The sequence below is a fragment of the Lonchura striata genome, chromosome 10 (assembly GCF_046129695.1).
Source record: "Lonchura striata isolate bLonStr1 chromosome 10, bLonStr1.mat, whole genome shotgun sequence".
NCBI classification, from domain to species: Eukaryota; Metazoa; Chordata; class Aves; order Passeriformes; family Estrildidae; genus Lonchura; species Lonchura striata.
Genome location: NC_134612.1, coordinates 12,606,634 through 12,631,564, shown reverse-complemented (window position 1 = coordinate 12,631,564; position 24,931 = coordinate 12,606,634). Strand labels below are relative to the sequence as shown.

Here is a 24,931-nt window from a genome sequence, read left to right as displayed (position 1 = left end):
ATCAAAAAAATCTGGACTTGAGATACAAGGGAAAGGTCTTTCTCTTACACCTTTCAGAGCAGCAGGAGTGTTGTCGAACTTTAAATTATGTTCTTCTAAGAACACATCAAGCCAGTATGGATGTCACATTTTAGCTTGCTACAGTCAGAATTACCAAACAGTTCCAGCAGCTGGACTGAGTTAAACATGGCAGGAAAGACAACACTGTTTGTACAATGCCTGCAGAGTGGCCAGGGCACCCTGTAACCTGTCACAAACGGCAGTTAACGCAATAGAGTTCACAATTTAGTTTTTTAGATTATATTAGCACTCAAAAGCATCTTATCTGCTGGAAAATGAGGCAGCCAACTGAGACACCACAACATTGGCAAAGCAGAAAAAAGGGAGACAGCTAGAAGAAAAAAATTACAGTTTCAAATTACATAATTTCCTTTTGCCACAACAACTCAAGTAATCCATAACCACATGGTTATTTTCCTCCCCCACTCATCCCTCACTTTCTACTATAAACATCCAGTGACCTAGTCAATATTTTTGACGTGGGCCCTGCTCTTGCAACACTTGCATATTCATTTAAATTTACTCACGTGAGTAGCATCTTTGGTTGCAGTAAGACAATTCACTGAACATGTAAATCTTCTGGGATTGTTGGCTTTTTGTTAAGGTGAAGCAGGTTGTTAAAATAACTTTGCTCCTGAAAGTTTAACAAGGAACTTTACAGTGGCAGGAAGAAGAAAAGAACAAAGTATTTCACAGATTCCTTAAAAATTTTGAAAATAATTTTTTAAAGAGTCACGGAAAATGCTAACAGGAATACAGAAAAATCTTTCTCCTGCCTCCTCTCCATGGTGCCAATAGAAGTTGTCCATGTTGTCAAAAGTGAATTTAGAAAATTAAAATAAATATTTCAAACTAACACATTCTTCTCTGTCATACACTTTGCCAAACTGTGCATTATCAGACTTCTGATGTGTTACTCTGAATGATTAATGAAACACTTAATATTATGGATCTCACTGATGCACATCCTGATGGGATTAGTGACACCAAAACATTTCTAAAACTAAATAATCCAATGTTATGCACACATGGTGTCCTGAATTCACAGATCTCAGTAATGCAACACATTTTGCAAAATGCAGCCTTGCAGCACCCAATATCACTGGGGATATGTGATTTTTATAAGACATTAAATTCTGGTTCTGTCTATACTTCTTTCCAAATGGCAACTTGAAACTCAGTAATGCACTGGAAAACCTACAGCCATTTCAGAGTACTGCTTTATGGTTCTGGAGGATTTTTGAAACAGCATTTCTATGGATTTGAGGTGTATCAATTCAGGACAAAAGTTTGATGCCACTAGCAATAACATGTCTCTCCTAGCTGTAATCAGGTGGTGGTTGTGGTGTTTGTGTCGCTTTGTGTTTTGTGGGTTTTTTAAAATGCATATAATAATAAAAGTTTTCTCTTTTGGCTTCTTAAATATACTAGCCTAGTATATTTACTACCACTGTGAGAGCTTTCTGCAGGTGGGAACAATGAGAAATAAAATCAATGGATGACAATAGTGGAAGCACTCTTGTAAATCCATGCCAGGATGACATTGCTCTTTTCTCAACTTCCTCTGCTTCTCGCCATCTTTCAGGATCATCCTTCTCAATTAAAAGACCAAATCAGAATTCAGCTTATATTGTTTTAAATTATTTGACAGAAAGTCTCCATTCAAAAGGCAGACAATTTTATGGTCATAATTCATGAACAGGATTACCCACTAATCCTAAGTAAAATTGTTCTTGGTTTTCACTTCAATATTAAGTATATAAAGCACCGGAAAAGCAAATTTAAAAGGAAAAAAGAACAATTCTTTTTCTACTCAGAACAACACAAAGTATTACCATTGTATTACTTAACTGTGACTAAAACACTTACAGTATTTAAAACTTAAGAGTTTGGGATGTGCTATTAGGCTGTAAATAAGTACCAATGCTGTGTGCTTCACATGACAGACCTGAGTACAGAAGACATCGTATATACAGGTTTTCCTCCTCTAAAACAGACATGTGAGTTAACACTAGTGTCCAGCCAAAAGAAGTCCTTGAGTTCAGTAGGAAATCTGCTGTATGAAGAACAGAAAATGGGGCATTTGCAGCTTCCAGGACTCCAAGGAATGAAGTAGTTTCCACTTCCACTTTAGTCAATGGAAATTATGGCTGGATAGATGACAGTGACCAGCATGTGCAGGGTCAGTTTTAAAAGTTGTGCAAAGAACAACTGCCTATTTTCTTATCACAGAAAATCAGCAGGAGGCATCTCATGAGTAATACACTTCACCAGGAGCAAGTATTCATAGCAATATTCCCAAGTAATTCAATTTAGGTTGTCATAAAATTGAAAAATAAAAACACTTCAAAATTTGCATGAGAATCAATAAACATTTGAAGATAGTTTCAATTTGCATACATAATTTTTTCACCATTACAGCACTCAACAATATAATGCATTTTTCAACTTGAATTAAAATCTACATTACACTGAAATAAATGTCTTGTAAGAAGTCAATTATAAATTGCTTTGGTCTATCTGTAGCTTAATTTATCACCAAAATACAGAAAAATTATCGGGAAATCTGATAAAAGTTTAAAATTGCCAAAAATAATGTGTATTTAATTGTAAATACATTTTCTTTGTATATATTATTAACACTTATAAGAATACACTTAATAATAATTAATAAATGCTTTATTCCATTAAATTGGTGCAATCTTATCTTCACTCCATTAAAATAACTTTTGCAGAGTTTGATCCTGTTGCTCTTATTTCCAAGTGATATGTAGAGCTTTCTTTGCATCTTACGACAATTTGAACATATTACAATAAACCACCCAAAACCTAACAGAATTTAACAGACAGTCTGGCTAACCAGTAGGATTCTGAGTTTGACAGGGTATATGAGCTCCACTATCCGAGATTACTTTAAAATTAAAAAATCCTTCCTGAAAACTGTGGAACAAATAGGAAATGTTAGTAGAAATAACAAGAAAAAAACCCAGTGAATCATTGTACTCAAAGCAGTAACAATCATTTTCAAAAGCTTTTGCCTCTTCACTGTATCACTGCTTTTTGTATTTCAGAATTTCTAATCTAAGCTTCTTGGAGAAATATGGTTCTTCATTTGATTCGTCTCCAATAACACAAAAATATCTCCTTTCTTAGAACAAAGGAAAATAATACAGTCTATTCAGCTGGTGGTCCTACACAGCCTGTCAATGTCACATTACACTGGCTGGCTCTTCTCAAACAGGTGTACTGAGGTTCTGAAACAGAGTCAGAATATGGAAAGTTCTGAGGTGGATTCTACTCTTTTTGGTAAAGATATCATTACAACAACAAACAAACTCCTGACTTAGCTTCCCCTCCATTTGCATAACCTCCAGAAACAACTCTGTTGGGATCATTCAGTTCATCAAACAGTCCCGTTTCAATGATTTCTTCCTGCCAGGGTATAGGGACAGCACCTGTCGCAAACTTTTTGAAGAACTTCTTGTCTTTGTCATCAAACTCAATTCCTCGTATTTCAGAGAAGTCAGCAATGTCTGCAACATCTTTGGCATAGACAACTGATGGATCTGGCACAAATGGAGGGTCAACAAGGTTTGCCTCTAACCTGTGGAAATTTATAGTTTTGAAGAAGCTGTGTTTTCTTGGGTCATCATCTTCATTCCTGCAATAAAGCAAAAGTTTGTTCATCAGTGTGTTTTGCTCTCAGAGAGATATAAGGGTGTCTGTGTTTTGTACATGTCAGTACTTTAGATATATAGCTATAGATATAGATCTATAGATGTCTATATTGTATATATATGTCATGCAACACAATTCCTTTTTTCCTAACCGAGGAACGCTGCATTGTACAACGCAAGCCGAGAAGCTGAAAACATTCTGATCCCATGACTGCACCTTCAGGGTAACAGCCCAGGCAAGGTGCCATGCAGGAGCTGCAGTGCTGCATCCGGGATACCCCACCCAAAGCTTCACTTCCACCAGAACTGAACCTACAGCAGGGTGGGAGGGGGAGTACTGGATCTACTGTCCCACAAGGGAATTTCAATGATTGGCTCTGTATCTCTAGGATAAGAGTATCTGACTATAGGGTAAGAATAAGTATTAAACTCTAGAATGGGGTATATTGGGTTAATACATCTCTAGACTGACTCAGTGCAGCAACAGAAGCTGGTGACAAATGATAATTCTCATTTTATCTTAATTCAAAGCATCTACACATTTACAGCCTAGAATTCAGTTATGTCACTCAAACAAACACTCCCACTTATAGTGACAATTCATTCAAAGTAACTACTCTTATAAATTAACAAGTATTTTTTTAGGCAAGATATTCACAGATGAAGTAGATGTGCTACTGTCACAAACATAATCCTTTATTAATATAGTTAAAACCCAGTAATGAAAACAAGAAAGGACTAAATCACTGTAAATACTTAAGTTAAATAAATCTTACAAAAACCAACTGCAGACCTCGGGGAGAACTTCAGCTATAAAAAAAATAGTGAATTGTTTCACTGTAGACCTGTAGAGAGACATGTAGGACATTTTCTGGTGATAAAAATCATCTGAGCCACAAATGTGTGCTTGCTGAAGCATGACCAAAGCCTGCAGCTTTTGAACTGTGCCTTTAGTGTCAAGCCATGCAAAGTCTGAATTTGGAATTCTAGAGAAAGGAGGAGCAGAGAGGAGCACTGTCTTTTCCACACCTAAGCACTCTTTGTTTAATGTATTTATAGATGCACTGCTCTTGAAAACAGTAATATAGGAGAATCAAATCTGTCTGCGTTTTGGCCTCAGAAAATGGTACTTCCTAACACATTGCTTTTTTCTTTTCCTACCTCCTTACAAAACCAAACTTAGCAAAGTCTAAGTCCTCATATATCTCTAGACAATGTTCTATGAATAAAATATAATGCAAACCTTTGGCAAGTCTTTTTATCTTTGCAAGTGTGCAGAAGCATCATATAGAAGCAGTAGATGTGTGTGATTATGGAAAAATCTTTATTTTTTTTAATCTTAAATTTCCATGCATGCAGAACAACTCATCTACCTTGGCACTACCGCCCGTTCCTCATGCTGGCCCTGCTGTGCTTCTAGCCTGCCTTGGTGTTCCCTGTGCACAGCAGAGATGAAACTCAGAGATGAAACACCAGCTGCTCTTTTCAGCCCCTTGCTAGAAAATTGTCACTTTGTACCTCTGCTGCCCAGTTCCTCTGAGCAAGCCACCACTAGCCATTACCCACTGTACACCACCATAAATAAGCAGGATGCCACAACCTGAAGAATGGTAGATGCTGCCATCCAGGCATGCTAGGCAATGAAAAATATTATGTTTTCAACCCCAAAGCACCATATGAACAAAATTATGAGTGTACAGATTAAGGATCTTGACTTCTACATATCCATAGGCTTGCAAAATTATCTACCTTACCTAGCCAGTGATAACCAAGTACTTGAGAAGCTGAAATTATTTATTTACATTTACTGTTAGCCTGAAATGCATTTCAGCTGCTGTTCAAGTTAACTGGTATCCTGGGACACTGGTAAGCCAGGAGTGCTGACTGGGCAGAGGCGCTCACAAAAATCTCCCTTTATTTTGCTTTTCCTTTCTGTAACATAAACCAAAAAGCACTAGAAGCTGGTGGAGGCTGCAAAATGAATTGCTGCAGTGTTCGTTGTCCTGAAACCATAAAAAGTTAAAAAATGTAAAGCTACATGAATGCCATCTACTGGAACTAAGACATCTTCCAACTAGCTGGAGATGAACTTGAGCTCATCCTCTGTGAACTGCATTTTTACAATAACTTTAATAGGAAGAGCAAACGAACTCACATGAAGCTGGGCAATTTTGTATTCTTCTATTAAAAAAAATTTAAAATCACTTTACAGGTTCAGAATCTGAGATATTATCTCAAAAAGTTTCAGTGGAGAAAAGGGGTTACATCTTTCCTGAGTTAGCTAGTGAAATCACATCTTCAGTAGAAGATAGGAGTGTTTTAAAAGGTCAGGTGTACAAAATAAAGCTGTCTTTGAGCAGCTTTAACTTATGCAACAGGCACTGCTGTGGATAACCCAAGCTCTTGTTGTCCTTAGGAGAATTACAGTGCTAATCTTTACATAACACACAGCTGTCCTGGATAGTATCACCCTGTTTAAGAGGTACATGTACGCTTTTATTCTGGATCATGCTCAAGGTATACATCCTATTTATTGTTCACCTTCTCCAAGTATGGCACATCAGATGAAGGATATCTTAAACAGCAGAAAATTAAAAATACAATGTGCAGTAACCTTTCTGTGTCCATTTCTCATTTTGCTGAGAAGTTATGGAACAAAAAGCAGACAGAAAGATTGCAAATTATTCCCCTGGAAAAGGCAATGTGGTTACAGTAAGTGAATCATGAGTTGTTGGTTTTATTTCAGACTTGCTGAATGAACTCAACCAAGTCACTCACAATTTCTAAATTTCATTTTCCCCTACTCTGAAATTTGTTTACTTCACGAAGTGCTGTAAGTCCATAGGTCTGCAAAGTATGCTGACTTTAAGTTAAGAGTGCTCTGAATGTTTTTGTGTTAAAATTACTTTTAAAGTAAGCTTTTAATACATGGTGAAACAATATAGATTTTGTATTAAACATACTCCATGTGCTGCTGAAAATAACTTTTTTCTGTTGTCTTGCAAAGTTGCTGGGAAAATTCATCAGGCACAAAAGTACCTGTCTTCATTTACCAACAGAATATTAAGAATATGTATATTAATGATCTATTATCTCTCATTAGAGTTAATTCTTTCAGACAAATGTTTGCCTAACATTTTGAAAAACTGTTCCACATTGTTATGAAATATAAATTTAGAAGACTATCAATGCATTTTCAATGAGACCTTTGTCTATTCCACCTTTAGACTGGAAAACTACCGGATACATATATTTGTATTCAAATCACAGTGTATACTAAATATAGGTATTATCAGTTTCCGATTAATTTTTTACATTTTTATTATATTTCTTTAATTTGTCTGGATTACAAATGTAGATCTGCAATCTAATTGGAAATGCACTAAATCATTTATACACACACACATCATTTAAGAGGGATCCGAGCTATTACAAGTTAAACATTAAAAGGTTTAGCTTTGCAATTCTCTTCTTATTGAACAGTTCCTTGAAATTGCTAAGTCATGGACATATCTACCAGTCTTCATCAACCCAAAGCCACCTCTGAAGTGCCCAGAAATGTTTTGCATTATAGGAATTTGTGCCAAATATTCTTTTTCTCCCTGAGATGAGTCAGAATGACCAGAAATTCTATAGCATCTTTTTAAAGCACTTGAGCAAAGCAGAGGTTAAGGTCTCTTCAGTAAGAAGCCAATGATGCAGCCTTGCAAATTAGGTATCTGCAGGGAAGAGAATCCACATTGCAAATCTGGATATCTGCCCACATCATTCCAGTAAGCAATACAGCCTAATATTCTGCATTCAGTCTGCACTAGCAGGGATGCAGGTATCCACTTGAATATCTTTTACCTTTAGGAAAGAATGTGTAAGAAAAATCCTTTTGACCCTTTCTCCCAAAACAATATAGAGTCTAACACAGAAAATAACAAGAAGGCAACTCCTATGAGTCATCTGGAGTGAAGATACATGATCACACTATTGCAACAATATTCCTTATTTCCATATTATCTTCAAAACTTTCCACCTCCTTCTTTCTAGAAGTGAAAGGGGAAATTCATTACTCTGTATAAAGTGAAGTTCCAACCCATTTTGTGCAATGAGTAAACTATTGTTTGCAGCTTTAATTTCTCTTGTACTGAGATTGAGAAGGCATACCTGCTTCCTAAACGGTCCTCTTTTTTCTTAGCCAAAAACAGCTTGCAAATATCTTTTGCTTCCTCTGTAAAGCTGGCATGTTCAAATTTCACCTCATCTTCCAGAGTTCTTCTTCTAACCTCGTCCTTATTGACCTTTTCTTTGAAATCCTTGAATGGTGTTCGCCCAGCAACCATCTCATAAATAGTACACCCCATAGCAAACCAGTCCACGGGATAGCTGTAGTCCTCTTCCTTCAGGATTTCTGGAGCCATGTAACCATTTGTCCCAGCCTATTGCAAACACAAAAATAGATTTACTTTACAATGTCAGTAGTGAAATGCATACAATTAAACAGACTACTCTATATTTATTCAAAATATTAGTAATTCTACTGATATATTTTAGATCTAGAAACCCTGACCTTTTTTTAAAATCTAGAATCGGTGAGGTACAACTTTTTTAGAACATAGACCATATCTCTCTTTAAACATCTTGGCACGTGAGAAAACTGTCTTACATATGCTTTTCAAAGTTGAAATGTCAGTGCAATTTCTACCTAAAAGTGTTTTAATTTTAAATTCAGGGCAACTTGCTATCTTCCTCTTTTTTTTTTTTTTTCATTGAAGATATTCTTAGTTTTATTGTGTAAACACAAGTAGCAGTCAATTTGAAAATATTTTAAAAAATACAAAAACCAGGAAAAACAGTCACAGATTTAAACAGTCACTGTGCAATAGTTACATAATTGGTCCAAGACAGGGCTCTGCTGCCAGTGAGAAAATTCTCATCGAGCCAGTAGCTGAGCTGCCATGAGGAAGTTCTCACCACCTCCCTCTTGGTTTCTGCATAAATTTCTTCCACCAAGGGCCAAGAAAAACTCTTAAAAACCACTGTAAGAAAGTAAACCTATGAAAATCATAATTCATAAATTGCGCACATTTGGGTGCAGGAACAAATTCATACTTCCTGACTAAAAAAAGATGCCTGAATAAAGACTATTTACAGCACTAATGGCCCCTTCTCTGAGAGAAGAAATGGCCACTCTTTGAGAGGGACATCTGCTTGCTTTCTTCCCAGCCCTGCCACTTGCCCCTTGGGGGACAGGCTGCAGTGACTGAAATAGCTCCTGCTGCCTCTGTCCCCAGGGAGCTGATTCACCTGGGAGGGCAGTGAAGGGATCAGCTCTCTCTGTTACATGACTGAGGATGTGGGATTCCAATCACAACAGCATTTCCTCCGCTGAACCCACATTTACTGCTGCGCCTCATGCTCTGTATTACGTATTTAGCAGATCCACCTAACAGTGATAACCATGTCAGAAGCTGCTTGAACCTGTCACATATTTTTTAAATACTGGGACTTAGATATTACCAGTATAACAATTTAAAATAACAAACTGTGCCTGTGCAAAATCCCACTAAAACTTACTCAAAATGGTCATTATTACTGATATCAGAATACAATCAGTGACAGAGATTCACTCCAAAGCAAAACAGTTAGAAAAAGGTAAAGCTAAGCTCATTTGGACAAATTGTATCTATAAAAAGAGCAGCTCAACAGATGAATTTTATTTTATGGCATTAGATAACCCCTCTGATTTTTGCAATTTTAGGCACAGTACTTCCAAGTCAGGTCTCCCCATAAGCTTCAGCTTGTGTCAGTACACATTATGATATATAATGTCTCTGCTGTAAACAATGTGTGCAAGAGGGAACATTTTAGCATCAATTAAAGCATAAGCCTAACAGACAGAAAATTAAATCCACTTTATTTTCTCTCTTTTTAGTTTTTTTGTTTTGTTTTGTTTTTAAGGATATAGAGCAAAATCATCCATTTGGTTGAAAAACATAAATGGGATGAGAAGAACAAAAGTATCAGTCAGGTTGAAAGCAAAATGGAAGGTTGAAAGTGAACAGTTGCCTCTCTCACTAAAGCTACAGAAGTACAGAGGAGCTGCTGACATCATCCCACAGGCAATTTGTACTGCATACGATGGGGTTTCTCTAACAAAAATATTGAGAGATACCCTGACAGTATTATATTTCTAGGTATGATTACTGCTCTGTTCCAGTAAGGGGACAAATGCTCAAACACAGATCACAGACCCCAGATCCATCTGGCTTCAGAAAAACTTGGAAAGAAGAGGAGAGGCTGAAAGTAGTAGAGAAATTTTGATACAAAAGCTTGCACACAGAGCTCGCTGTGGATTAGTAAACATAGCTCTAAATAGGTTTCTGGAACTTTTTTTTTTTTCCCTTGCTTTTTTTTTCCTCCTTCTGGGAAGCAATAAACATTCTTATTTTTACTGAGATGAAGATGGGGCACTAATGCCTTGAAGAACTATTGAGTCACATTATCATCAAAATGTGCCCTGACAGCACAATGTGGTCTTACTGATAAGAGATTACTTTGCTGCAACTTAGCATCATCATACAGAACCTGGATACATCTGACATGGAAAAGTCAGAAATCTACTGTCATAAATGTGTCTCAGGGCAAATCTTTTCAGACTGTCTCTTTAGTTCCACTTGCATTTTCTCTTCCACAGATGTTTTTTCAAAAGAAGTAGTTTCAGTTTCTTCACAGGCATTTTCAACATATCCTCCAGCAGGATATACCATCTGGAATAACACCATGCTTTGACATGGTGCTTGTGTTTCTAAAGAACAGAGAAAGCAAGGCCATCACCAAAGACCAAAAAGACAGCACAACCACAACTTAATAGAAAACAGAATTGACTGACAACAGCCTCCCTTCAGGCTAAAGTGACAGGCTGTGGATGAGCTTAAATGTAAACAAGAACTAAACTTCAACACTAAATTACTAGCACTGGGATTTTGAGCTGTTACTGAGCTGATCCAACTCCATCTGAGAAAGTCTAGAAACATATCATTCCTCTGATATGCCAAACCATTCCAATTCAGAATTTAATGAGAGCTGGTTTTCTCATAGAATTTCATCCAAACTTGAATCTAAAAACAAAACTCTCCCAACCCTGAAGCTTTCCTTCTATTCACAATGAAGGAACAGCCTAAGAAACAGGAAATCTAAACCTAATCTCATAAGATTTGAGACTTAAAACCCATTAAAACGTGACAATTTTCAGCAGAAGCAAACACATTTCACAAGCGAACGGGGATTTTTAAGGGGGAAGAAAAACTGTAAGAGGGGAGAAATACATAAATCTCTACTTTTATCAAAATAGGAATTTGACAAAAGGAAGAAAAGAAAGAGCTTAAATTTTAGTCTTTTCCACCTATTTCTCTATATATTTAGTTTTGGCAAAATGATTTGTGAAGAAAGATGCTAAAGCCTTTAGAATTTGCTGTATTAGAGAACACAAAAAAGGAATTATTCAGCACCTGGAAGAACACAGATCCTTCAAATGAAGATTTAATTCTATCTTTGGAGACTAGGCAGCATTAGAGGGAAGGTAATACCTAGCATCCCTATACTAATCATTATAGAGAACAAGATGTAAAAATCAGATCATCTTTCCAGGAACAGAGATCCTAGGGCAACAGGAAAGGCAGCCTCAGTAACCTCAGGAGAGATTTATGTAATGAGGTAAAACAGAAGTTTTGTGAAGGGAGTTATAAAACTGTACAACTCTCGCTAGAAGTGAAATCTGAGCAGCAAAAAATAATGTATTAGGTGGAACACTTATCCACTGATTCCCATTGCAAAAGTGAATGAAAGTAAATTACTTTTAGCAGGTGTGGAGTAAATAAGTATACTGTAAAGTATATTCTAGTGCAAAGATGAAAAAAAGGACAGAAAGCAAAGAAATTAAAAACAACCACAAAAGATAAATGCATTATTTTTTTCAAGGGGTCTATTTCCCATGGGCTGGTACTGAATATTTAATTCAGTTAGAATTATCTGACCATGCCTCAGAATGAATATCTCCAAGTATGGGATACTAATATGTCTATCATACAAAAAAAATCAGTTGGTTTGTATGATCTTGCAGATGTTTTCATTCAGTACAATTTATAAGTAAATTCAGAAACTGTATATTATATTTCTTACTAGATCTTAGTTTACATGGATAAATTTCACTATTTTAATGGAAATGGAGAAAATAAAATACCCATACTCAAAGTTAATTCCTTTGTTGTCAACTCTACACTACTAGGATGTTGACTGGGTTTTGACTGAGACCAAGCATATTATTCTCTTCTTTCCTGTATAATTCCTGGTAATACAAGAAACCATTTGAACATATGTGTTAACTAATTAAGTGATCTTACAGAGACACAAACACATGATATTGCACCTTCACTGACCTGGAAACATCTAATAAAAACATCACAAAGAAGACAAAGAATGTTATATTATCCCAACTTTTTTACTAGAAGAATGCTGTATTATCCCAACTTTCTATTTATGCCATTGTAGAGGCACAGAACATTTTAAAGCGTAGTGAATACAACACTAGCTACTTTTTGCTTGCTCTCGATCTAATATGGTCTTTTGTGATAAGCAGGATGATTTACTTGCATATGCTACTTGAATTATAAAAATAGTCAATATATTTCAGTCAATTAAATTTTAATTGATCTGCTTTTTAAAAGGATTCACAGATCTTCTTTCCCTTTATTTCATTACCTTGAGAACAACCCAAAAAGCAATTTTTCAGTAACTCTCTAAAATGTAATGTGCAAATGCTGTCCTTGGCTTCATTAGCAAAGAAGCTCCATTGAGTGGAATTATTGCTTTGAGTGTGATTTGACAAGGCATAGTAGAAATGACTCATCTGAAAGTATACAAATGTTTCTTTTGTGAAATGCGATCCTGCATAAATTTTTCAAAGGTCACATAATTATAATCTTTTAGTAATTGAAGATGTGATCCTGAGAAGCACTAAGTGCACTCAAGATCCCAGTGCAGTCAAGAGGCACCTGGCACAGCAGAGCTCGGGGCAGAAGCAGGCCCGCAGTGCAGCAGCTCACACATCCCTGGGACTGCTGTCCGGGCAGGGGACAGCCCCTCCAACACTGCCCCTGTGCCAGCTTCCAGCAGGTGCAGGCAAGAAGGAGACACGACTCTCTGGAGCTTTCAGCAGCACAGAAACAGGCAAATGGGGAGAAACGGGATTGAGATCTCGCTACCTTTTCCCACAGATCTCTGCAAAACAAACTCCATTGATATAACAAACCAAACAGTAAAGCAAATCAGAATGTCTATCTTTTGTTTGCCATGGCACAAGAACTGTTGAACAGAGGAAAAAAAACAAGCTGAGTTTAGCTCTATCAGCTGTTTCCTGGGGCTCGGTCCTTCCTTCCTCCAAGGGGTGCCACTGCCTGCTTTGTTCTCTTGTCCAGCTGTTCCTCCACTCCTTCAGCAATGGCCTTAATAGACCCTGTAGGAATGCAGGAACAGACCACAGAAATCTCTTCCCTGCACACAAGCTAACAGGCCTTAGATGGGGAGAACAACACTGATCTGCCTCTGTCACTCATTTCACCATCTTAATTCTTCTCCCAAGAGTCACTGTGAGGAGGAACAGAGCGTAATTTAACTGAGTTACACAGAATTGCAGTTCCTCCAGTTTCTCACTACATGTTCATACAGTAACAAGAAACTAGCTGACCCAATTAATAGGCAACTATATTTTTTTAAAGAAAACTAGATCTAAATAGGGCAAAAGGCACTTGGAAAAGTCACACAGAATAAAGATATGCGTATTGTTAATGCTTAGCAGAAGGAGGGACCTTCTGATGGGATGGCCCATCGTAAATTGCTGATTCAGAAGAACACAAGGAGGGCTCTTCAGAGTAGCAGGAGAAGATAATGAGAAAGTCAACACTGGAGCTTAGGCACTCCAATCCCAAGTTTGGTCTTGAATCTTACAGAAGCATGTGAATCCCACATGCTTATGGTAAGATTCAAGATCAAACTTTTTTTGATTCTCACATAAGAAGGTGATTTTCATAGGGAAAGTTGAGTGCTTTAAAAAAAAGCCCCCACAGGCAATAGCACAAAAGAGACAAAAGAGGTTTCTGCTATATTTGAAAAAAAGAAAAAAATGGCCCTGGGTTCAAAGTCACTAACTGGAATAGTAAAAAAATCCAGCACTGGTTTTTAATCTTTTAAGTTTGGTCATCAGTAATCACTGAAATGAAGGAAGTTGCACAACAAAAGAGAAAGCCACTCTGTGCAGCAGGGACTGTTCCTTGTGTGCACCTCCTTGGGAAGAGGAATAGACACAGGTACAACATGGTTTCAGTTTAGATTCATGCTGTATGGAAGTCAAAGGGATAAAGGGCTTGAGAAACAACAATCCAGTAACTGGGCACCAATTTTAACTTTGGATTCTACGAGCAGCTCCCTGCTTTCTTCTTGCATGATCACATATAAACCTTTGCCTCAGATCCCGACTGGAGAGAGAACTTGCTAACACTCCCACCTCAGTGACATGCCATCAGAAGACACGAGAAGGCACTGACAGACTGGGAAGCAATCAGATATTATAGGACGGAGCATTTGGGACAAACAGAACACTTGGTAGAGATTCAGAAATACACAATTAGAATTCAAAGATTACAAGGGTTCTTTAGTCTTCCTGTAACATGATTTCCCCTTTAACTTCCTTTTAAATGTCTCCTGATTGTGTCCCATCTATAAGGTAAAAATAATAATACTTCAGAGGTATCTGTGGTTTCATTATTTAATGACCACAGAATATTCCATAAACAGTGTTAATAAGGGAAAAGACTCTCCATCTACTTAGCTCTATTTTATGAAGCTCTTCATAATGAATTCATTCCTCAGAAAGGGGATGTCAAAGAGAAGTCTGTGTTCTATGACATTGTGACTGAGGGAGAGGACTGCAGGCTGCCCTGTGAAGAGCAGAGCCCCTCCAGTGTAGGTACAGACACTGTAGGTCAAGCAGTGCAAATGTCAATGAGGCCTGGAGAGTGCTGATCACTGAAATCCATGGGATTTCATTCACCTTATCTGTCAGGATTATGACAAACGTTGGAGGTACCATTCCTTAAAATGTAAATCCAAGGAGATGGGCACTGGCTGCATCAGACTAATGGCCCATAGGCCAGTTCACTGTCTGTGAACTACATTCAAACAAATTAATGTACAGGGAAGTCTGTAAGAGCCTGGTGTGTACATTGAGACTTCCCTATACTTTCCCAAACTCCAACTATTTGCAGTTCAAGGGCTTCCAGAGGCAGAAATGGTTTCTCTCAACAAAACTTTTTTCCACTAATTGTCCACTCTCCCCCTGAACCTAGATAAATTTGCAGACCCTACAAGACCCTTTGAAAGAGTGTCCTGCAGCTTAACTACATTCTGGTTTAATATCTGTTTTAAGAACCACCACCTGCTACCTTTCACTAGCAGATTTTAAACTTGAATAATGGGCAAAACCAAGGCCCTAGTTTTCACTTGGATATGTCTGCAATTCCAGGACTTTATTTTGTCTTCCTTAAAAAGCTAACTGCATGCCTGTTAACTTTAACTACTCATGACAGCAAATGGAATGCCACATGTGGTCCAGTAAGAAAGAAGTACTACATTCCTCACCATCTCCCAGCTTACTGTTTCTGCAATACTGCTTCTGGTCAAAGCTGTCAAAGCAAAAGTTAAAAGAATTAGAGTGTCAGCCAAATGTTGCATTTCTTATCCAACAAAATAAAAACATCTTTGGCTACAAAGAGTCAATGCATGGCCCACTAGATGATTTACCCAAGGGATCATTCCAGAATGCATGCTTTTTGTAGAAAATGCCATACCATTTATTAACTGTCAGATTAAGCTGAATGAGGAACAATGGTAAAAGTCATGCCAAGACCTTGTGCTACACCATAAAGGGCTCCAATGTCATTCCCTGACAGAAAAAGTGGATGGCCCACTGTGTGTAGGAAAAGTATTTCATGGGACATATTGCATTCTCTTAATTTGAGATTACTACAGTATCCTTTCTGCCATATCCAACTCCCACCCAATGTGGGGCTGTCTGTGAACTTGCTGAGAGTGCACTTGCTCCCCTTGTCCAGATCATCAGTGAAGACATAAACCAGGGCTGGTGCCAGTGCTGGGCTCTGGGGAGCCCCAGCAGTGCCCAGGAGCCAGCTGGATGGAATTCCATTCCCCAGCACTCTGGGCCCAGCCATCCAGCCCATCTTCACCCAGCAAAGAGAGCAGCTGTGCAAGCCATGAGCAGCCACTTTCTCCAGGAGATGCTGCAGCAAACAGTGACACAGGCTTTACTACAGTCCAGACAGACACATCCACAGCCACCTCCTCATCCACAAAGCAGGTCACCCTGCCATGGAAGGAGATGGGGTTGGTCAAGCAGGACCTGCCTTTCCTAAATCCATGCTGGCTGGGCCTGATCCCCTGGTTGTCCTGTATGTGCTGCACGATCACAATCAGGATGATCTTCTCCACTCTGGTACCAAGGTCAGGCTGACAGGCTGGTAGTTTCCTGGATCCTCCTTCCAGCCCATTGTGTGGATGGGCATCACATTTGCTAACATCCAGCCAACTGGCACCTCCTTGGTTTCCCAGGACTGCTGGAAAAGCCATGCTGGGAAGTGACTCGGAGATCACTTCTGCTGCTCCCTCAGTACCACCGCATGGAGTCCAACTGGCCCCACAGACTTTTGTGGGTAAGGCTGCATCCTGTACAGTACATTTCAGAGATTAAAAAAAACTGAAACACCTGGCATGACAACGCACCTCATAACAACTGTGATTATCAAAATTTTTAAGAATACAGTTCTGCTAGTAAAAACATCATCAATTTTATATGTCATACTTCAAAATGTATAAGCAAAACAAGTTCCTCCAATTCTCAGCAAATGAAGAGCTGTCATTCTTCAAAGAGCAAAGGAAGAAGAAATTTTTACAGAACCTTATCCAATAAGAATGCCATGTGATAATGAACAAAGGTCAACTGTAAAATAGCTTGCTGAGTTATTTTTTATTTCACAAGTCTAAACCCTCCTCCTGCTTTTCAGCTGCCTTGAAATTAAACTGCTAGTTTCAGGAACATCTAAATAGATTTCCTTCTGTTTTCCTAAGAAATAGAATCTTATAATAAACAAACATACAGGAGGGCAAAAGGACATTTTGAGTAAGATTTTAACCAAAACATGTTTTTCCTATAAAAATATTATGATGTCCTTCAAATATATAAAACATAGCACAGGAAAACTGTGAAGAAGCCCAAAACCTCTGAAGATATGAACGCACTTTTATAAATACTACAGAAATATGTTTATGTTATTTTTCACAGTTATTATGTCAATATTTAAGCTCTCTGGCTTGCACATGCATCTGCACAAAAGTTCTTCACAATTTACATGCAACAGTTGCTTTTCACAAAAGCCATACCCAGTAAGGGCAGAAAACTCTTCCCTAGATAAACAGCAAATACACACTAACTTCTGGAAAAATGGAATTAACTTGGGATGGAAGCTCCTCATTTCATATGCAAAAACCCCTAGTTCTAGAATCAATCTAGTAATAACAGACAAAACACTTTGCCTGTGTAAATGCCATCTTTGCAGGGTCTCAGTTTCTCCTTGTCTATTGCAATTATGTAATACAGAGAAAATAACAATATTTTAAAAGCCAAAATTTTAAGATACAAACTATTTCCTGCAGGGTCTGATCAGATCAGACCAGATCTGATCTCAACACATCAGATCAGATGCAACAGGCAAATTTATAGGAAGTCATAATGACATTTAAGTCCTGAGTAGTTTTATTACCACTGGAGTTTGTTTCTGTTTCCAGTGATGTCAGTAAGAGGTCTGCCTGATTAAATGTGCACAGATACATTTCTTGGTAGATTGCACGTCTATGTAGCTATCATGAGAAGATCCCAGTTAATCCATGTATGTTTAATGATGGAAAATTACATTGTAAGTAGCTTTCTACTGTTTTCTACTTTTATTTTCAAGATTGTTATTATTCAAACTTGTGTATTTTATTTTTTTCTTGTGATTTCTCCTTTCTCGGGGCAGCTGGCACTTCACAAAGGCAAATCAGCACACTTAGGGAAATTAAAGTTTTCTAAATTTTGTAACTATTACTGTATCAATTACTTACAACTACAGTGTAAGTTTTAAATACATTCACACAGAAAGCTGGATGTTTCTCCTTGCTGCTTTAGCAATTGAAAAGAGAGGGAGAAAACTAAGGCTAGGTATCCAACTCTTTCAAGATCTTTGTAAAGAGCACTGTTTCTGAAAGGAAGGTATTTTTATTTTTAATAGTTATGAGCTATTGGTATGGAGCACACAAGTGCTTTCAAAAGGAGCGTAGGTGACAGCAGTGCTTAAAGGATACCAAGGCTACTTCAATTACATAAGTATTGAATCATCAGTTGCACAATGCTTTTTTTGAAGCATAAACACACTTGATTTTTTATTAAGACCATGTTGAAGTTATCAATCTAAAATTCAAAAAACCTTTCCACCCACAAAGAACACTTTTTTGGCTGATGAACAGTACATAATATTATAATTTTGTAGAAACCCTAAATGAAAATTTGGGAAATGTCTAAAACAGGAACTCATTAACAAGCTTATTACTTGTGCCATGTGATAACCTAATCACCTAATAAGATTTACAAAAGGGATTAATGGATCCTCCAGTTGATGTATGGGTGATGTGCATTTATTCATACATGAGAGGACAGGAACTTTTTTTGTGTTTGAAAGGAGAACAAATTTAATCTTTAATAGCTTATACAGCTATGAGAGTGCAGAAAACTTTCAGAATTCATTAAAATAGTGTACTTTTTGCAATCTTTAATGAAATGCACAGATAAATCCATATATTACATACTATAGGTCAGTAGCAATATCCGTTAATTAGTTACTGAAAACTGTAAGCCTTAAATTGTCAGTTCAAACCATCATCCAAAATCTAGAAACAGCTTTATGACATTAGGCATTTAGATATCAGTACAATACAGATTTGGCCTGTAAGGAATATATATTCTGCTTTAGCTTATAAAAATGCCCTTATAAAATGCTTTTATAAAACTGTGTCTGCAAAATAGTGCAACTGACTAAATTTCATTTGATAAACCTGTCTTGGAGTCATTCCTTTGAGTGAAAAAAGAAAATGTGATATGTATAGGTTTGGTTAAGTGATAGCAATTTGGGAGTCACACTCAAAAAGCATGTTATGATGTAAATTTTCAGATCATTTTAAGTCAGAATGTGACTACAATTAGTAGACAAAAATTAATTTAACATCACCATTTTTCTTTTATTACAGGAGTACATGGTGAAGCTTAATGTAAGTTTTGCAAATGTGATCTTTGGTCTTCCTGTGTATGATATGAGCATAAATAATAATAATATCCAGCTCTCATATAACATTTTTTAGAAGCTTTCAAATATGACTATTTTGCAAAAATGAAAAAAAATGGGAATTATTAATTTAACTCGTTTAGTTATGATAGACAAAAATAAAAAAAATCTTATTCTTCCATCTCCTATTTCAATGTAATGTATGAATAAAACTGTCTTTAACTGAAATTCCTTACAACATATTAAAATCATGTAGCACATTATTCATTCAGTTTTTGTTCTAATAAAAGCAACCATATAATAGTGACTAGAGCTTCTAAAAACAACAAAAGAAAACAATTTGATGGCTGTCATAGAAGGTGAGGAGGAACAACCACCTTGTCCAATATTGCTTTGAGATTCTACCCTAATACCAACAGAAGTGGTTACATATTGCTAAATACACATTTAATTTTGAGGTTTTTTCTTTCTGCCAAACCCACATATTCACAAGTATCAAAAACTGCCCTTTGACAAAACTATTTGTTCTGATCATAGTAGCTGCATGCCTCTCTAACTTGCAAAATCCAGTAAAGTTTATACCTTTGGGTTCAATGATAAAAATGCCATCTTTACAAACAAAACAACATTCTCATTTCACATAAGCTCTACTGAAAAGCCTGCCTTAAGCTTCCACAGAAGCTGTATTTTTGTACCCAAAACACTATGCAGTTTACTTTAAAAATTATTTACAATATATACATACATTTCTACATTTTCTTTCAGCAAGAAATAAAGCCATTCATAGTACAAATTTCTTCAATTGCCAGGGAAAGAAAAGATCCTTCAAAATTACTGAACTTAACATCAAAAGATGTGCACTCAAACATGGTGTAGAAGGCCATTAGTGGGTCCTCTCTTCTACTGAATTTCTAATGTGAACTTGGTGAATTTAACATAGACCAGTTTATAATGTTGCTTCCATTTCTTCATCTTCCTTGTGTATTTCAAACACATTCTCTCATTATACACATCTTAAAGCTCCAGATATAGGAGAGATATTGAGAGATATATGTCTTTTTCACAGTTAAGCTATCTGAATACACATTTCTTGTGTAAATCTCCTGACATTTTTACATATCCAGGTTAGTTGGGGATGACCAGAGAAAAAGCTGAAGTGCTGCACCAGCTGAAGTGTTGCACAATCTAATTCACACAAAATCCAGTTGGTCATCCCTCTTTTCTTCCTACATATGTAGCCAGGCATGGACATTTAGAAACCATCAAGTCTGCTAACTGTTTCAGGAATTAATTTGTGGGGGGAAGGAGGGTTGGAAATAATTTATTATGCAGCAACACACACAACTGCAATACAATCAGTAGCATCACTTTAAGAGTAATGTGTAAGAAACTATATTCTCCTAGGAGTAAAAGTGGAATACACAGGAGCCATATCTTTGATTGCTGCTCATTAAACAATTGGTTAAATCCCTGACTATGCAGTATTCCATAAGGCACAAAGCATCTGCCTCTCTAAAGTCATTGGTTCAAGAACTCACGTCAAGAGAAAAAGGTCAAGTAGATTCTACTGTTTCTGTGCAAAAGAAGTTATTTCACCACATGCAGCAGCTAGAGAGTTAATAAACCAAATCTTCTTACAACTTGTCTCTCAGAATGAAATGACTACATTAGGTCTTTAGCATAGAATCAATTTCAGGGAATTAAGTCTTTGTCTCATAAAGCATTAGAAATAGAATTGCTTCACTTCCCACTGCCCACATTCAAAGAATTTGTACTCACCCTCTGGGTGATGCTTTTTCCCTCTTTGACTTGCACTGCCAATCCAAGATCAGACAGTCTGCAATTCCCATTGTCATCCAGAAGGACATTCTCTGGTTTCATATCCCGGTACACAATTTTGATGGAATGGAGATGCAGAATCCCACAGGTGATCTGAGCTGAGTAAAAGATGATCCTTTTCATTTCCAAACCCCTTTCTCCCACATTGTAGATGTGATACTTCAGATCCCCTCCATTCATGAGGCTCATAACAAGACACAGATGGGTTTTGGTCTCATAGGCATAAGCTAGTGTGACTATGAAAGGGCTGTTGACCTTCTCCAGGATCTCTTTCTCCAGCAGTGCCATCTTCTCTCCGCTTTTCTTTTTCAACCTTTTCTTATCCAGTTTCTTGCAGGCATACATCTTGCCAGTATTTTTGACCTGGATGGCACAAACCTAGAGAAGACGCACATGGAAAGCTAATGAAGGAATCTTACACAGAGACTGGAATATCAAAGGTAGTAACAGGCAGGAACTGGGGAATAATTGATGCCTATTAGTAGCTGCTGATGCTAACTTCTATGAAGAGTATATTAGCACAGAAAACAAGAAAAAACAAATGCACAATCAGTTCTGTTCTGGAGCAGCAGTTTATCGTGGCCCTGATGCAAAGTTCTCGAGGATGCCATTAGTAAACGTGTATTAGCAAATAAAAGGAACAAGGACAAGAACAAAAATCTGTAACCATGAGAATAAGCAGCATATACAGATTATGTCTGTACAGTTAAACTCGCTTGACTCTCAAAAAACCTCCATACTGTAGTTTGGAATAGATACTGATGTGTGCTTTTCTCTAAACTGCAGCTAGGAATTATGTGGGAGTGTGTGAGATGGCACAGGCTAATATGATGTCAAGGAGCAGACTTAATAGTTAACTACATGAACATTCATGCAAGTTTTTGTAAAGAAGCCTGCTTTTCTACTAGCATAGATACAGAATACAAAAATATTAAAGTAGCTTTTTACTAACAAAAGCCTCTATCACAGTATAAATAACTCAGGCTGATTTCTGGAAAAAGGGCAATCTGAAGGGGCACATCTTACAAATCTTCATACAGTGGCTTAATCCACTGCTCTTTGCAAACCCACTTGCTAGTCTTGAAAGGGGAAAGATGACTCACATCCTTAAAAGTGCAAGCTCTTACCTCTCCAAAGCCACCTTTGCCCAACACTCGGAACTCAGAGAAGTATTTATCAGTTACTGGCTGCTTCTCAAACACTTTCCATTGGATGAATTTGTCATAAAAGGGGCTGTTCTGGAAATCCTGGAAGGGCTTGTCTTTAAAGAAGACTTTGGTTTCCTCCTTGGCCAGGTGCATGATGTTCTCATAGTCTTTTGCAGTAGCTGCTTTGCATTTGCTGACCAAGTCAGAGCTCATGAAAGACAGATAGTTTTTGGCGCCTTCCTTAAGAAAATTGGTGACAATATTCTCCATGGTACTGCTCTTGAGATTGTCCTCTGCCAGCTCCCAGTTTGACACCTCATCCAGGAAGTCCCTAGCTACCAAATATTCTGGCACTGTCTCTAAGAAGTCTCTGAAGAATTTCTTGCCAATGGGTTGCTGTTCACAGATGCTGTCATAATCACCAGCAATGGATTCTCTATGCTCTTTGCACTCCTCAACCTTGGGCAGTGAGAGGCTCTTACGCCTCTTTTGCATTTCCTTGGTGTCTCCTTCTCCACTCTTCCTTGCCTGGAGGTAGGCAGTGTTGGCAATCAGGTTGTCGAGCCCCCCCATGTCACACATCTTGGCAAGCCCTTGGGGTGGCAGAGCCTGGTTCAGACAAAATGAGTAACTGGCCCAGGAGCTGTGCTGTAGCTGCACTGCACTTCTCCCTGCTAGTGTGTGAGGGCTTCTGAAAAACACCAGAGAAACGAACTGCTTTTGCATTAAATACCTCTCAAGGATTTTCACTAAGTACCTTTAGGTATAGGCACCATTTGTGGAAAGTGACTGGTAAGAGGTTTCTCTGTAAGAAGCTTTGAGTTTGCTATGTATAGCTGAGGGATGACACCCTAGACAAACCTTCCCACTGGCAGTACCAAACGCACGTGGTTCAGCTGGTGTTTTTCAGAATGGGCCCTGATAATCTTTAAATGTAGCAAGATTCCCTCTACATGCACTGGCCCTGGCTGCTGGGAACATGCAGCGATGCACGGCTGCAATACGTGCACTCTCTCCAACTCAGGGGCACTTTGGCCACAGTCAGCAGGACAGGCCTGGATCTCCCCCAGTCGACATCGAACACCAGCAGACTAACAACTGGTTTTATGAAAAGCTGCCATGCCTAAAGACCTTGACATAGATGAACTACACAATTCAGTGCTTTGAGCATTCACACCTCCAAAGCTCAAGTTATATTCAACATCAGTGACTGAGCCCCACAGACAGTCCATGCAAACCCTGCCACCTTCCGTGGCTCCGTCTGAGCAGATTACATGGAGAGGCTAAGAACTGCCACTGGTCTAAAAATAATGATCCTTATATATGAAACAACACAGCTCTGACTTCATCTCCTACCCACAGAAAAATGAAAAACACTTCAAATGAACAGCCAAATCTTGCCAAGACATTTCCATATGTTGTTTTGGCCTCACTTTATTTTCCCTGCTGAGCTTTATGACAGAAAGTGGTTGGATAAGAAGGTGGCAACAACATATAGCTAAGGTGACATCAACAAAGAGACAAAGCTGATTATAATCAAGTGAAGGCAAATTCCACCTGCACTTGCTGGCTGCCTACCAGGAGGCATTTTTTTCTCTTCAAAAGAATAAAAATTATGTGTGGCACTCACTAGGCTAAGCCCCCTTCTGCTGTGGGGTCAGGTGGTTTGGCTGTTAAAACTTTCCTTAAATTTAAGGAAGATATTATGAGAACAAGAAAAGAAGTAACACTGGGGTCAAGCTACATTTTTGAGGTCAAGGTCAAGTTTCTTTTTTCACTATCTTAAAGCAAGCTGAAGAGCTGAATCACAAAAACTAAACATCAAGAGTAATAACAGGCACCTTTAAGATTCCCTATAATAATAAGTGTTAACCCCTTCTTGGCTGCTTTTTGCCACTCTACAACCATGCAGTGTTTCATTTTTACAAGCTTAATCCTGTCCACATTGAATCCATTTGACATAAAACTCGTGCTTGCACTCTACAGAATTCCCTTGGAGGTGTTTTTCTAGGAGTGATGGAGAGGGCCATCCATTGCTAAGTGCTGCGTGTGCAAGAGAACAGGGGGAATGGCAAGGCAGACATGGAAAGCCTGGCCAGTCCTGCCAGGTGTGAGCAAGCCCAGGGTGGGAGGTTACGTAAAGGGCTCAATGGAGCGGCCAACAGCACGGGCAACTGCAAAGAGCCAGCGGGGGAAATGGGGAATTCTGCTGGTGGCTGTCCTGAAAACGGGGCCTTAAGCAACACATTCCTGTAATACCCTGGGTAGAGAAAGGCATAAAGGAGGTAACAAAGCTTAACAAAGGTAACAAAGCCTTTCAGTTTTTTTGTTTTTTTTTAATAAAGCTTTTAACTTCCTAAAATTCAGTAGGATCTTTTTTATGTTTGGCCAGAATATCCACCACAGCTCAAAGAGCAGCAGGACAAATGGCTGGTAGCTGGGGCCCTAAGGCTGAACTCAAGCTTATTCCAGCTATTGGTATATTCATGCCTAAGCAGATCAAGAAAATACCTATGTTTATGGCACCTGCATAAGACAGACACATTTACAGCTTCAATGATAATTCTATTCAATTAATTAGAATATTTCCCAGTTTCTATGGAGGATAATTTTTCTCTAAAATAACATAACTTCATTAAAAGCAGTATCAAACAATATGATTATTCAACATATACTCATTACTCCAGTCACTTTTGAGATTTGCTTGCTGACTTATCCAAATCTGCTCAGCGTTTATTAAACACTAAAGAAAAGTAGATCAGCATTAATCTATTAG

At 38.0% G+C, this 24,931-nt stretch overlaps 1 protein-coding gene across 1 annotated transcript; it reads right to left on the bottom strand.

Moving 5' to 3' along the window:
• Positions 1-1,679: 1,679 nt before the first annotated feature.
• On the bottom strand, positions 1,680-24,875 carry GRK7 (G protein-coupled receptor kinase 7). Its single transcript, XM_021536949.2, has 4 exons — positions 22,135-24,875; positions 20,948-21,385; positions 7,893-8,164; positions 1,680-3,721 (listed from the first exon to the last, which is right to left on the bottom strand). Exons 1-4 carry the CDS (start codon positions 22,879-22,881, stop codon positions 3,379-3,381), a joined length of 1,800 nt encoding a protein of 599 aa, XP_021392624.1. The 5' UTR covers positions 22,882-24,875; the 3' UTR covers positions 1,680-3,378.
• Between the last annotated feature and the right edge of the window lie 56 nt (positions 24,876-24,931).

Bases quoted from the DNA above. Each gene is read 5' to 3' on its own strand.
- GRK7 (XM_021536949.2), bottom strand. From the start codon at position 22,881: ATGCAAAAGCAGTTCGTTTCTCTGGTGTTTTTCAGAAGCCCTCACACA. The intron at 21,386-22,134 runs GTAAGAGCTTGC...CGTCTTCTCTAG, and splicing joins GCAAAGGTGGCTTTGGAGAG to GTTTGTGCCATCCAGGTCAA. The intron at 3,722-7,892 runs GTATGCCTTCTC...GCTTTATTGCAG, and splicing joins GAGGACCGTTTAGGAAGCAG to GAATGAAGATGATGACCCAA.